Source organism: Protobothrops mucrosquamatus, unplaced genomic scaffold (genome assembly GCF_001527695.2).
Source record: "Protobothrops mucrosquamatus isolate PMUCROS unplaced genomic scaffold, P.Mucros_1.0 scaffold_9, whole genome shotgun sequence".
NCBI lineage: Eukaryota > Metazoa > Chordata > Lepidosauria > Squamata > Viperidae > Protobothrops > Protobothrops mucrosquamatus.
In genome coordinates, this window is record NW_015386085.1 from 1,081,027 (window position 1) to 1,096,050 (window position 15,024).

At 36.2% G+C, this 15,024-nt stretch overlaps 1 protein-coding gene across 1 annotated transcript in view; it reads right to left on the reverse strand.

Moving 5' to 3' along the window:
• Positions 1–15,024, reverse strand: part of LOC107289643 (partitioning defective 3 homolog B) — a 187,930-nt gene that overhangs the window by 93,282 nt on the left and 79,624 nt on the right. The window contains exon 8 of the mRNA XM_015818469.1: positions 10,944–11,129. Coding sequence (XP_015673955.1) covers positions 10,944–11,129 — 186 coding nt within the window. The remainder of the gene's footprint in view (positions 1–10,943; positions 11,130–15,024) is intronic.

Below are 15,024 nucleotides of genomic sequence, written 5' to 3' on the forward strand. Positions count from 1 at the left end.
TATTTATTTACTTGTCAACTGCGTAAATCTAGGATGAGTTCAAGATTCAAAGAGGTAAAATGACAGGTAACATAACATAAATAATAATAATAATAATAAAATCCCTCTTTCTAATTGTTAACATCGCTTGCCTCTTTTAAATTTTATATACGATGCTCATGTTTTTAATATTGCATTTGTATAGTACCTAGAGTGAGGGAGATGGGCAGTTCTTAAGTATGATAAATAAACAAATAAATGGTGTGTGTTCTAGTCTCCTGGCATGCTAAATTGCATTGGCCATTAGTCCTGGTTAACACTAACCCTAACCCTATCCCATGTCCCTTTTTAGCACTGGGAAGGGTTCAGAGTGACATTGATCCCTATTTCAATTCACCAGGTGTAACGAGGGAGGGGAAAGAGCCCCCCACCCCTTCCTACTGTTTTTGGCTGTGACAGATGGAGACAACTGCTGCAATGCATGGATGTGGTCCCCTTCCCCAAATACCTGTTCCCATGACAATCAACCCACTTGCTTATATCACTGACCGCTCCCTCACTATACACAGCAGTGGAACCAGAACAGTACATGTAGCAATGTCTTCTCTGATAATCAGCCCAGAACTATGTTGGAGGAAAGATGGAGAGAAGCTGGCACAGGCTGACTCCCTAGCAACTCTTGACAATTTTCAAACAGCTGTCTAAAATCCATACAACTAGTAGTCACAAGGCCCAGAGTCACCCTACACTAAACTAGAGATGGGAAGATCCTAGCTTCTGACCATGTTGTCATCAACACCATCTCAGAGGCACTGTCAATTGTTTGTACAGCCAGGTTTATATTGGAACTGCAAAGCAACTAAAGGGCAGCTTTAGCTAGAGGTGAAATTCAGGTGATGCCATGAGGATTGTTACTTAACAATGGTTAGTGAGGGTCTTCATGCTAGGGACATGAGGATGAACTAGCAGATTTGACTCACTCCAATTCTCTAAATAAGATTAGCATATGGGATCCAACTGAACTTTTGTTCCTGTTAATCTTTTTTCCATAAATACCATATGTGTATTTAAAAAAAAAACACCAGTTGGCCTTCTGAATGTAGGATCCCTTCTTTCCGGACTGAATTGACTTTCTTTGGCCCCAATAGCAAAAGACCATCTGAAGAAATGTCTTGGAAGTATAATTTCCCATAAATTCATTTTTTTCTTTTCTATTTTTTTCAAAAAAGAAAAAAAAATGAAAAACGACATTGGCCAAGCATTGATATGTGCTGCCACAAAAATTAATGAAAGCATGCAGGTAGTCACTAGGGGGTCTCACTCTCTCCCGCACCTCCCCCGGTCTAAACTAACTAGGGCAGTGTTTCTCAACTTTGACCACTTGAAGATGCATGGATTTCAACTCCCAGAATTCTCTCACCAGCATGAGTTCTAGGCATGAAAGTCTAAACATCTTCAGGTGGCCACAACTGAGAAACACTGAGCTAGTGACACTAAATTGGGCTCTAATTATGAGATAATTTTTATAAGAAAGGTTATGAGACAATGCTTGAAACATTTTGTTCAACATAAATGAGGAGTCAAGTTGATTTTTAGTCTGTTTAACTTCTGGAAAGATGGCAAGTAAGCAAAGATGATCAGCCTCTTGGAAAACCTAATCCCAGGACATTGATCCCTTGACATGTGGGCCCACCATGTTCACCTGATGCAGCATTGCAAATTGAAAACAAATTCCAGGATTACATCTTGAAATACTTTTTTTTAATCCATTGTGTAGAGAGTTAGAAACAATATACTTTAAAAATGGGTTCAATCTGCCAAATTGTGTCGCCTATGGAAATAAGCAATTTTACTCTCACACTAACTTCAACAGAGACATGCCCCCCATCCCTGTAAATGAATAAAGAAATAATTAAAATCCCAAGCAAATTCAGTTTTAGCTCCTATACTATTGCCTGATTTAACTTTACAGAAAACAATCTAATATGTTCTACTGGCTGCAGAGGCAGAGCAGGTAAAAATGAAGCCTTTTCACTAATCAAATTGTTTTTTGTTGACCCATGCTATGATTATTCCCAAGCAGCAACATTTCCAAAAATGTATATATATTTAGAATACAAATATAAATTTTAATATAATGCCTTCCAGATTTCAGTTTTGAGTTATCATGGAAGAATTATATGGATTATATGCAACGTTGATATTATTTTTAAAGATCTGAATTTTGTCTCAACTACAAGTATTAACATTTTGCTTAGAGGAGGCATATATAAATTCCATTGAAAACTAGTAAAAAGTGCTACAATGTAAGACTGATAATAGACTGATTTAGTTACCTTGCTTTTCAAAATGTGGCTTTTTGGTCAAAGCATTTTGTCAGAACTACTGCAAAGTGCTTTAGAACAAACAGTCAGCATGCAGCCAATGCGCATTGTAACTGGATATGACTGAAGTCACTATGATTGTATCCACACTATGATTTATAATACTTAGTAAATTCGCCTTCTCCAGTTGGTTTGTCCCGAGCTGTTCAAAATGTCTTCTTTTGGCAGGTCTGTCTGCAGAAATACAGAGACCACCAAAAAGAACAAAGTGAATAACCAACTCTTTCGTTTATGTGAGAACCTGTGGCAAGAGCGGGGACACAAAGGCAACCCTCCCTCTGCACCACACCTGACCCTTCCTATTTAATGACCAGTCTTAAATTTCAGTGTTGTTGGTGGGTTAATGTGTAATGTCTTTTGGGAATATTGTTTAACAGCACAAGTGTTTTTCCATAAAAATACAGAACAGAAGCAGATAGAAGAGCTGAGATCCTTACATGAGAAGAAGCTGGCAGAGAAAGATGCTACCATAAGAGCTGTAAGTCATTCATTTCCCTTACAATCCTGATTAAGCCCCTTTTTTTGTCTGCGTATCTATATTCGATGACTGATGCATGCTTCCTGTAATTTCTGTGTCTTAGTTGGAAGAAGGGAATGAGCGCTTAGCCAGTGAACTGGCCCAGCTTCTAAAGGAGAATAAGAAGCTGGGGAACAAACTAAAACTCGATCCAAAAAGTGAGTATTATTTTAACTTAACAACATTTTAATTGTTTTCATTTTAAAAACAAAAGCGATTTATTCATCTTGGCTGTACGAGTTCTAATTCTTTTGTTATTTTTTTTGCCAGGAGATGCTGACAGAAAGGAGTTTCAGGTTGCAATATTAAAGGACAAGTACGAAAAGTACCAGAAGGCAATCAGCTGACTCACCACTGTAAGCATCTTACATGATAGTAAATTAGAACAACCTCTGTAAGAGAGATTTTATAATGTATTAATTGTACTTGCTCTATTTCTTTTAACAGGAGGTCTCAAGAGAGACAGAGAGGAAAAGAGACCTTACGAGAGCTCGGGAGCAGGGAATCGACACCATCTGCTCCCACCTGCAGTCTATACCCTACTCGGAGAGAAAATTGTCGGTGAGTTTTGTCCTTCTGCTTCTGGGAGAGAAATAGACACGTTTCAATTGATGACTCTCTACCCATTCTAAAATATTTGTTTAACAATTTTCAGCCTGTGCAAGAAGCCAATAGGAAGAAACAGCTGATTGCATCAAGAAGGTAAATGATACAGTTTTTAAGACATTACATGTTTTTTTCCATAGAAAAGTTACCATACAACATTTGGTAGTAAAAATCAAATCAATTTTGCAACACAATGGTTATTCTTTTACAGTAGCTCGGGGTCAAATGAAAATAGGTGACTCTATCGCGGTCAAGAACATGAGTATTCCCAACCATAGATTGTAGTAGAGATGGAGTAAGTGATTTGATATGTTTTTGTTTCATTCTGAATATGGTCAATATTTTCAGGGAAATACGATAAGAGTCATGGGGGAAAAAAAGGAATTTTTTTTGTTTGAATTTTTCCAAGAAATTTTCTGAAATTTTCACATTCAAATTAGGCTATAACATTCAGCCATGAAATAGGAGATTTTAGACAGAATGTCCTCTCTTATGCCATTAGAAATAGGTGGTTTTTCTTGACATGCTGGGCTGAATTGTTCCAAAGGCAAATGTAATTAAAAATTTGCTAATATTCTACCTGCTAATTTTTGCTGAGAAGTTATTCATCAGATAAATTATTGTCTCTTTCAACTGGCTAGTTTGGATTAGACAAAAATGCTGCTTGATGTGTAATTTAATGTGTTAGTTATTTTTTTATTGAAATCCTTATCTGTGTTTCAAAATAAGATCTGGTTTTTCTTAAAATACAATCTTCAAATACAGGATTGTACTAACATGATTTCCATTCTAACCTACTTGTTTTTAATCTGTTTCAGTGAATTTAAAGACACCTGTACCTCTTTTTGGGACTCTCTCTTCTTCCTTCTTAATCCAACCAGGAACAACCAGGACCAGCTGTGGCTCAGAGATGCAGTCAAGTGACATACATCACTTTTTACACCTCTTCCCTTAACAAAGACAATGGCAATTGGTCCTAATTTGGTCCCAACTGAAGTCGTAACGTGATGACTACCTGTATTATGAAAATTCTCCTTCACCACCAAATACGCTCCTGAAGAAATTGCTTTTGGCATCCCCTTCTTGTCTGGGGGTCAAAGTCAGGAAAATGCTTCCAGAAATTTGAATGTCATGCAGGATGATTGTGCCCTGCAAGTTTGTGCCCTGAGTACCTGGGATGTTAAGAAAGAAAACCTCAAGAGTGCCCAGGGGAAAGACATCAAGTGTGCTTTGGCCAACGGCCTTGCCAGCCAAGTTGATACCTTCCATCTGCCCAAATGTCCATCCATCCTCCTCCTCACCAGACAAACAGTGTCTCTGCCATAAAAAATATGGTGAGACGTAATTAAAAGAAAAGCATACCAGCTTGTTCATCGCCCAGGTTACAGGAACCATGTTAGGTTTTGGAGTTCCTGGACATTTGGTGAAAAACGGACTACAGGACTCATAGCTGTTGCCTGAGTAACCAGGGCTAGCATCCTTGCCAGAAATAACTCAAATTGCAAAGGCAAACCAGGGGAAGTTGGCAGTAGAAGCCAGCACAGCTATTGAACTGTTTATGTTCGGAAATCAGGAGCTTATTTTTTGCCTCAGAAACAATAAAGCTCTGTAACGAAAGAAGTAGGAGAATTGAAACAAAGAATCATTGAGTATCTAGAACAGCATAAAAACACAGCATAAGGTGGCCTGCATTGAAGCTTGTTCCAAAGAAACAGCTAGCACAAACATTAAACATACTGCCAATACTGTAATAGCAAATATAAGCACCAGCTCACTGCAAGAAACAAACCAACAAATGTGCAGCACAACTGCAGTTATGATTGAATATCTGGGATGCAAAAATAACCAACAGGAAAAACAGCCAAATAGTGCACTATCAAAATGGAAGATTGGGCTGGAAAATCAGCAAGCTAGGATCAGATGCAAGCAGGGTAGAACAGATGAAAGAAAAGAAACTGAAGAACAAGACCAAATGATACTGGGTCAAAAAATATCACCTAGAAATAAGGAAGATTAAGGAAGCTTTGGAAATAATAAAGCAGCAAACCACAGCCATAGCCAAGAAGATCAGCAGACATGAAGTTCAAATTCCATATTGCAGACAGATTCTGCAATTTCAATTCACTGTTCAGTGAATCATAATAATAGCTACCTTGATGTTCTTGTGGAGCTTGCATACTTTGAGGAAGATGACAGCTATGCCAGAGGTTCAACCATACTGACAGGTCTCATCAGAGGAGTCAGACAAAGAGTGTCTCTCCCATAAGAAACATGGTGAGACATAAATTACAGAAACCCATAATCACTTGGTCATCACCCAGGTTATAGGATCTATGCTAAGTGTTGGAATTCCTGGACATGTGATGAAAAATCAGGATTGCTAGCTGAGGAACAAGGGTCAGCAGCTGAAGAACGACTGGAAGAAAAGATGTTTATCCTTACAAAGAAATAATCATCTTTTATTCCACATGAAGCCCAAGAAGAAGAGACTACTTGAAAAAAATGCACCAATTCTGGAAACAACAAGATCCAGTATCATAAATAACAGAACAGAGGCTTAGATTAACATCAATTTATCATACAAAATATTCATAGAATTGGAAGAATTGCAAAGGTCCGCCCAGAGCAGAGAAATCAAAGCCTAGAAGTAACTCCGACAGCAGAGAGAAACCAGGGGAATTGGCAATAGAGAAAGCCAGCACAGCCATGAAATTGTTTTTATTCTGAAGCATCAGATCTCTGAAAACCTAAAACACAGAATACTGTAATAAGATTGGAAGGGATTCTGGAGGTATTCTATGTCTAACCCTCTAGGTGTTCTAGATCCAACAATGACTATACCCAAACTGGTAAAGCAATACTAAAGTACTACCTTTTGGTAAGATAAAAAAATGTGAGCTAGACAGCATCACCACCAGAGGGATTTATTATTGGCTGACCAATTGCACTTAACACGTAGTCCCCAATGAAACTACATCTAAATGCTGTGAGGTAGCAAAAGGTTCTGTCTTAGGCCCAGTGCTCTTAACACCTTCATAAATGGTTTAGAAGAGGGAAGGGGAGGGGAATTTATCAGATTTGCAGACAACACCAAAGCTGGGGAGAATAGCCAACAGTTTAGAAGACAGACCCAAGATACAGAAGGATCTTGACAGACTTGAACACTGCACCCTATCCATCAAAATGCAATTCATTGGTGAGAAAAATAAGATCTTACATTTAGGCAAGAAAAGGCAAATGTTCAGGTATAGAATCGGTGGCCCTTGGCTCAACAGCCGTAACTGTGACAGGGATCTAGGTGTCGTAATGGACAACCACTTAAGTATGGTTTGTGCTGCAGTTGCAACTGCCAATGCAGTCTTAGGCTGTGGATAGAGGAATAGTATTAAGACCGTGTGAAGAGTTAGTACTGCTTTATTCTGCACTGGAAAGACAACCCAGTTCTGGTCTCCATGATGCATAGAAGATGTTGAGACTCTAGAGTGCAGAGAAGAGCAACAAAGATGATTAGGGATCTGGAAGCTAAGTCTTACGACGATCGGTTAAAGGAACTAGGTGTGTCTAGCCTAACCAAGAAAAGGATTAGGAGTGTCATGATAGCTGTCTGTCAATATTTGAGGGGCTGCCATAGAGAAAAGGGGGCTGACCTATTCTCCAAAGCATCTGGGAACAGGACAAGAAGTAACCAACAGAAAATCATTAAGGAGGGATCCAACCTAGAATTATGGAAAAATTTCCTGATAGTGAGAACAATGAATCAGTGGAAAGGCTTGCCTCTGGAACTTGTGGGGCTCCATCCCTGGAGGTTTTTAACAAGAGATTGGACAGCCATTTGTCTAGAAAGTTACAGGGTCTTCTGCTCAAACAGTAGGTTGGACTGGAAGATCTCCAAGGTCTCTTCCTGCTCTGTTATTCTGTATTCTCTAAGTCTCTTTTTATTCCCAACTATACTTATTAAACATCATGGGCTTAATTACATTGTCTATTCTCTCTTGTTGCTATATTGAGCCTGAGCTAATGTGATGTCAGCTGTCTTTTTCTCTCCTTTCCCTTCTGCTGTTTTCTCTTGTAAGAGAAAGATGTACATCTTTGTGTTGCCATGAAAAACATAATAGTCCTGGCTTGTTCCTTTTCCTAACACACCCCATCCCCATCTTTGGACAGTATGTGAAATCTAACTTCTTCTGGTGAATGACACTCTTGCTCTACGGCCCAAGCCTCAAAATTTGCAGGGATGTCCGACTCACAAATTTCTTGAAATAAAATCCTTTTTAAACATTGGGAGAAAAAAGGAGTCTCAAAGTCTTTCCACAAAGACTCAAAAGGGCTCGAAGTGATGGGGATTCATGAAGAATCTGTCCTTGTTCAGCTTTTGCAGAGAAATGCCACCGGCAACTTTGACAAAAGAAAATAATGAGTGGGAGTGTCATACAACTATAAATGGATCTAAAAGTGCATATCATAGCTTATATATTTAAATATACTTTTGTTTTGGTTAATTTTTAGTTTCATGCCACAGCATGAAACTTTACTTTCATGTTTGGTTTGCTTCTTCTGAACAGTGAGTGTACCAGAGAATATTTTAAGAAATGCATGTTTTGCAAACAATACTGTTTCAATCCCTAATGGTGCATATACTATATTATGACATGTTACTTGTGGGGTGATCTGAACTATGATCTGTGCCTGACCATATTTGACTGATGAGTCTGGGACTGAGCACTTGGTGATACCTTGATCCAAACACTGGGAGTCTTTTTAAATCTCTGACAGGCTCTGGGTTTTGTTATTACACCACATCAAAGGTACAAGCTTTGAAACATTTAAACAAGAAACAAAATGATCTACAAGTCTAAACCTAATAGTACAACATCCACATTACCATATTAATTTGTGGTTAAAATAAATTATTTCATAATATTAAGAAGCACTGATGGTATCAATTTAAATTCCAGTGGTTAAATGCATAATTTTCTTCTCAGTTCTATTCTATTTATTTATTATACAGCCATCAAGTAATTCACAAATAAAACCTCCATGTCAAATATTCATAAACAAATGTCAAAGTTTAAGAACACGAATATGCTTATACACTTACATCCATATAACATGATATGGATGAGTCATACCGCATCAACAAGATCAATGGCTATGAGATCAGTGAGAACCATTTGCTCCATCTTCTACTCAAAAGGAGGACAGTCAGAGTAGGACAGGGGTGTCAAACCTGCAGCGTCATGTGACATGTCGTGACATATCGCGACTTTTCCCCTTGTCGGAGCTGTGGTGGGCATGGCTTCCACGTGACGCATCCAGCCCGTGGGCCGCCAGTTTGACACCCCTGGCGTAGGATCTTTTGGAGGGAAAAACAATATCACAGTTGATATATATGGGGCTACAATTTGGGATTTCAGTAAACTAGAAGAATTAGAAGTGGTCCAGATTAAATTTGAAAGATCAATTTCAGCCTTACCCCCATTGTATATCTGCAGCACTACTGAGATTAGATGTGGCCCTTCCATCAATAAATGTAAGGGTAAAGAAAGCTATAATTTTATATTATAGGAAACTAGTCCTCATGCCTGATACTTATTTGGCAAAACAATGCCTTCATGAACAATTTATTGAAAATAGATGGATGAATCTATTCTACTCACACAATTCTCGTTAGATCAGGAGCTTTCGAGTGACATAAAGTATTATATATTATTGAGAGACTACTTATTTTTTTAAAGATTTTTGCCAAGATAGAGAACAGGTATGTCAACTTAAGTTAAGTAAGTGGCACCAACTTTTTAAAGAAGGATAAGGAATGTCATAATATTTACAATCTCTTACATCATGTTCCCCGAGAATGTTGTTCCCCTGTTCCCTTTAAAGAACATCACTTTCAAACAGCCTATTTGGATAGCAGATATAAAGCATTAGCAAATACACATGATTATGTATTTGTAATAACTTATAGGTGGAAGATTTGGCCCATTACTTATTATACTGCAAATTTTAACAAGAACCCAGAGCAAGATTCATTACACTCTTGTTAACCCAACTGAATCAATCTAGTTTAGAAGAAAAAAAAACTATTTTATATTGAAAGCATAAACATGTAACAAAACAAGTTGGATTGTTTGCAATGGATACAAGAAAGACACAAAAGCACACCTTGACAAACAGTGAAGTCATTACTACGGGGGATGTATTGAACTGATATGATTGCTATAATTATATATATATATTGCTAAAACCCATGGTTGCAAATAAATGTTTAAATACAAAAATATGGATGATTATCTTGAGGAAAATGAGATAAATCCAAACAAGTACTGAACACCATTTATTTAATATTACTTAATAGATATCCTACAATGCATAGTAGATTGTATTGAAACTTATATTTCTCCTTGAAAGTAAAGAAAAATGCATTTTTGAAACAACTATTTTTTAGGGAAATATAATCTTCAGGAATTGAAAACGATTTAAAAATCACATTTATACTATTAAATCAATAAGATAGAATTTGTAAAATTTCAGGTATTTAGATCCATTCATTCCCCACCCATAAATAAACAAATAGTACAGGCCAATAGGATAGCCTTGTAACAGCACAACATGATAAAAAATCCAGATCTCTTCCTCCTCCTCCTCCTTTTTCTATAACATTTTTGTCTTTAATGTTGCCTTTAATATAATTAATTAACAGTACTATTTTATTTATTTAAATATAATCAAGCTATTTTAATTTTCTGTGCAGACAGAATATATACTCTTTGAATTCATGAACCAGGTAAATTACTTCTTTTTAAACTTAGAAATGAGACTCTTGATTTCTTTTGTGCTGATTTACGGCTCCATCTGTGTTGCGTGTTTTCATGGAGGTGCCCTAGTGACTTGGTATTTAAGACAAGTTTGTCATGTGTGAATCTTTTAATTAAAATATGAAAACTCAAGGACCCTACTCTATAAATGCAAACATTTTCCAATACTGATATTTGCTAAGGTGCATTCCACAGTATATAAATACTTTTCACTGAAATGGAAAACAATAATTTATCTCATTCCTACAAAAATATTATATATTCATCCTTTTCAAAAGGAGGAAAAAATATTTTAAGTTTCAAAAGGATTGAAATAACTTCATTTAGCGTCGAAATAACAAATGTAGTTGTTAATACTATATAAAATATAGATGTATATATAAAATAGGATGTATACATTTTACGTATATTTCTTACTAAGGTAATGTTAGTAAAATATTTGATAAACTAAATAAAAACGATATAACAATCTCAACCTATTTTAGTTTCATATTCAAAATGCACCCAAAACAAGGTATTTTGGGGTGATATTGAAAACACCTATCTGATGTTCCCAAGAGCCAATATCAAAATAATTACAGATCATATTGAACTAAATAGGTTTTCACCATATTCAAGATGAAAGTAATATAAATAAAATACCTTATATGCAGCACCACCATGGATGATAGATTTGATGAAAATTCCAAGATCTGCCCCCGTCTCTCGAGATCTGTTGCCTTTTAAGCTCACGCCAAGTCCAGCTGAACCCGAATCATTCAAAGGAATTTCAAAAGTCAATTGCTCTGTTGCCTCAAATGAAAAAATGTTGCAACATGGTTCTCCTTTCTGTTGGATGAACAGAGAAAGCAGAACATGTGACAAAAAATAGCAGGCAAATACTTGTTTCCTCTGATCATACAAGATTAAGAATGGAGAGGAATACCTCAGGAGACAGAGAATGTCTTTCATTTAACTACATTTTAATTGGGAATCAGAATGAAAAGTCTGTCTTGAAAAGTAGGCCAAACAATATTTATTTCATAGTATTTCAAATTTCTTGCATTCTGTAAGCAAAAGTGATATAGAGGCTAACTAGCTTTTTATCACACAGCCCTGAAGGAATCATTGGATGCGGTCATATATTCTCCGAGTCATTAACAAGAGTAACTATGATGCCATACAAGAACAGCAGAGAAGTCTGATGATGAGATGAATTACAGCCATCAAAATTGTTTCACATCATTTACACTATGCACAGTATGTCAATTCATTATAATGGTTAAAATATTTTAAATCTGTTGATCATCATATTTACTATTTTTAGGGCAATTGATTATTTTAGGTGTGTTAGCATTTTCCCCAACTAACAGTGAAAGCTTATGCTTTTTAATTAAATTTATTAATTATCAGATTACTGATGTTTTACTACCCTAGATTAATACAAGTCTCCGCCTACGACATATACTATTTTATGCTGCTTTCTATTTAATAAACATGTTAATAAACAGTGTATTCTACATTTTTGCCTAAAACTTTCAAGGTAGAAGGAGGGCTGTAGGGACAATGCAACCCTTTCTCCCTTTCTTTTATTGACAAGCTTTGTCTTTATTGTATATGATATGTTTCATGACTATTTTTATTGGTACTTCTTCAAATTTCTTACACTTATTTTATGATTCCCACAATCAAGAATCACATAATAAACTCAATCTCCTTATATAAAAACATAATATTGATAGGATTTCACTTTCTTGGAACTTCCTTTATGAAAATGCCACTCATATCAGTGAACAATAACACATCCACCAATATTGCAAATTAAAACTGTTTATTTTTGTTCCTGTGAAAAACAAAAATAAACAACAATTCTTCAATTTGAAAAACATGTTATTTCAAAGAGGGAGAGAAAAGTCTGGCTCTACTGAACTATAAACGTCAATTCGTATGTAACAAGAACAAATATTTCATTTATTTAATGAATGCATTTTGCTTAATTGGAAAACATAAAAATGATTTGATGTTGATACTAATAATATGCTGCTGTATAATCTAACAGCCTACCTCTACTGCTTTTTTCTACACCCAAAGCTAGTCTCAAAAATGAAATATGCATGTACACTATGCACGTTTTAAACATTGAAAAGAATTGTATAATTAGTATTTTAGAAAATAAGGTGTACACTGAAATGTAATAATACATTGTAACATATGAAAGTTTGGAATTATTTTAATAATAAACAATGATTGTCTAGTATAAATAGATCTGCTGATATTTAAGCCTCTTGACATCAGAGACTCATCTCTCCATGACAGCTAAGGGCTGGGGCTGTCCTGTATAATTTATAAACCACAACAATGGTTATCAAATGGAAATAAGTAAATCAGAAAAAGAATCTGTACATACTATGCATGGCTCGTAATCTGCTTTGTTGATCTCTTCCTCCTTGACTATCTGAAGAATTTTATGGAGATCATTCCAAGTTTTATGTGAATTTAATATAAACTGTAATATTCAGCACCTCTCCCCCCCAACAAATTATCCTTCCCTCAGATATTCTGCTTTTCTTATTAGCACAGTTTAGTATCTTCTCTGGTTTACTCTGGTTTAGGAAACCATCATCCATATCTTGCTTATCCAACTTCATCTGTCACCAAATATTGAATAATGTTTCCCACTCAGCATCACCATCTTTGTTTCCTTAAACCATCTGCAGTGATAGACAATAGTCCATGACTAATTCTTTCTCCACAGCATTCAGAATATTCAAAGTGTAAAGCATCAGGACCAAGGACTAAGCTCCATATTTCTATCTTAGCCATATGCAAGAGCTCTGGCACAGCCAGCATTTTTTTTTCTTTGAGTAAAAGTAGTTTCATAGCATCCTCACTCAGCCCACCATGTACATAATGATATAAGTTGCTTTTTTAAATCCATGTACGTTTTGCCACTCTTTTAAAGCTGTTTGCTTATTTATTTATTGTTTTATATACTGCTGCATTCCGAACAATTCCTGTTTGCTTTACAAATATCATATTACATAAAAACATGCAAACAATAAAATCCAGAGATCAACCATAATTAGTGGGAACAGCTCTTACAGGTTGAAATAGCTTGAATTCAACTTGATAGCCTTGCTAAAAGCAAACAGGAGGATGTTGTCCAAATCTTAAGGAGACTGTTCCTCCTCAGACCCATCAATGCAAAGTCCTGGCCTGAGTGAATTTGAGCAACTTTGTCAGCAAAGTGTTATGTGATTGACTCATTGGGGCTGTTTGGCAAATCTTCTTGCTCATCACTCCCATAAGGGAGCAAGTCTGCTATTAGACAGATCAAACTAGGAAACCAACTCCACAGGTAGGCTAGAACTATTTTTATTGACATTGTTATAACAACAGAATCTTGCATGGCTGTTCTGTATTTCTACCTCTTTCTTACTGTGAATTACAAAAATATCCACCTGAGCCACTTCCAAATGTTGTCTCATTGTAGAGTTAAAATATGCTTCAGCCCCTTTTCCCTAGGCTAGGCATGTCAAACTGCCGGCCCATGGGCCGGATGCATCACGCCGAAACCATGCCCACCCCATTGCCAGCAATGGGGGAACAGTTGCAATACGTTGCGCGACGTCACGTAACGTCGCAAGTTTGACATGCCTGCCCTAGGCAATGGATCCTACATATCTCCATCAAGGTCATCTTCTTTACTGTCTACATTTGCCCTTATTGATATGATTGGCTCAGTTTACCTATGTTCAGTCCTAGTCTTCTTCCCCTAGCACTCCAGGTGCTTCTTCTAAAACTTCATTTCCTGAAACTCCCTGATTAGTCCAAAATTCCCAGGATTTGCAAACAGGTTGCTCAAATATTACATCTTGCCTTTGAGAACAAGAACATAATCAGAGGCTCAGCATTATTACCTTTCAAGGTGCTTGAAAAATGCCCAAAATCCATTAGAATCCATGAGACACCTAAGAGAAACCATCTTAATCACTATCACTTATGGAAGCCACCAGCAGCCAGGAGATTATCCATATTAGGAAGTGATCTCATCATAGCAAAAGTCTATGCACAATGTCCTTCATCATCCATTCACATACCAGCTCAATCTATAATAACTATGGAGGTCATGAATTTCTGACTACCCTAGAAGTGGAATGTACTCTTACTTTACTACCTTAATATGCTCTCAGGTGCATCCCTATCAACACAGAGTTGCAATTATCATGCCTTCACAGTATGCTCAATTTTAACATGCTAATAAGGTAGACATAATATTACTCCAAAAAAAGGAAGTGATCACATATCCTCTAAAAAACCCTTAAGAATTAAAGAGAAATCTATGACATTAACGTAGAAGAACAGCAATGAAGATCTTGTGCCATACTATAAATACCCTATAGTTAATTTTTCCTAACCAGCAAAATATGCAGATTTCTTAGGACACACTTTGACATAGCAGTTTATTTCTATATCATATTTAGATAAATGCATCTGTTAATTTTGTTAAGTTGTACTAAACTGCTAATTTTTTCTTCCCAATTTCTTTTTTTTTTCAATTTTTTTTTATTTTTCACCATACACCATACACCAAAAACTACATAAACATAAATCTTTTCTTCTAACAGAACAGTGCTTTACATTTTAAATATTCTTTACATCTTATTTACATTTTATATACATCAATAATTATGTCTTTTTCTTTCTCTGTTCTAGCCAATTATAACATTTATTCCAAATTTCA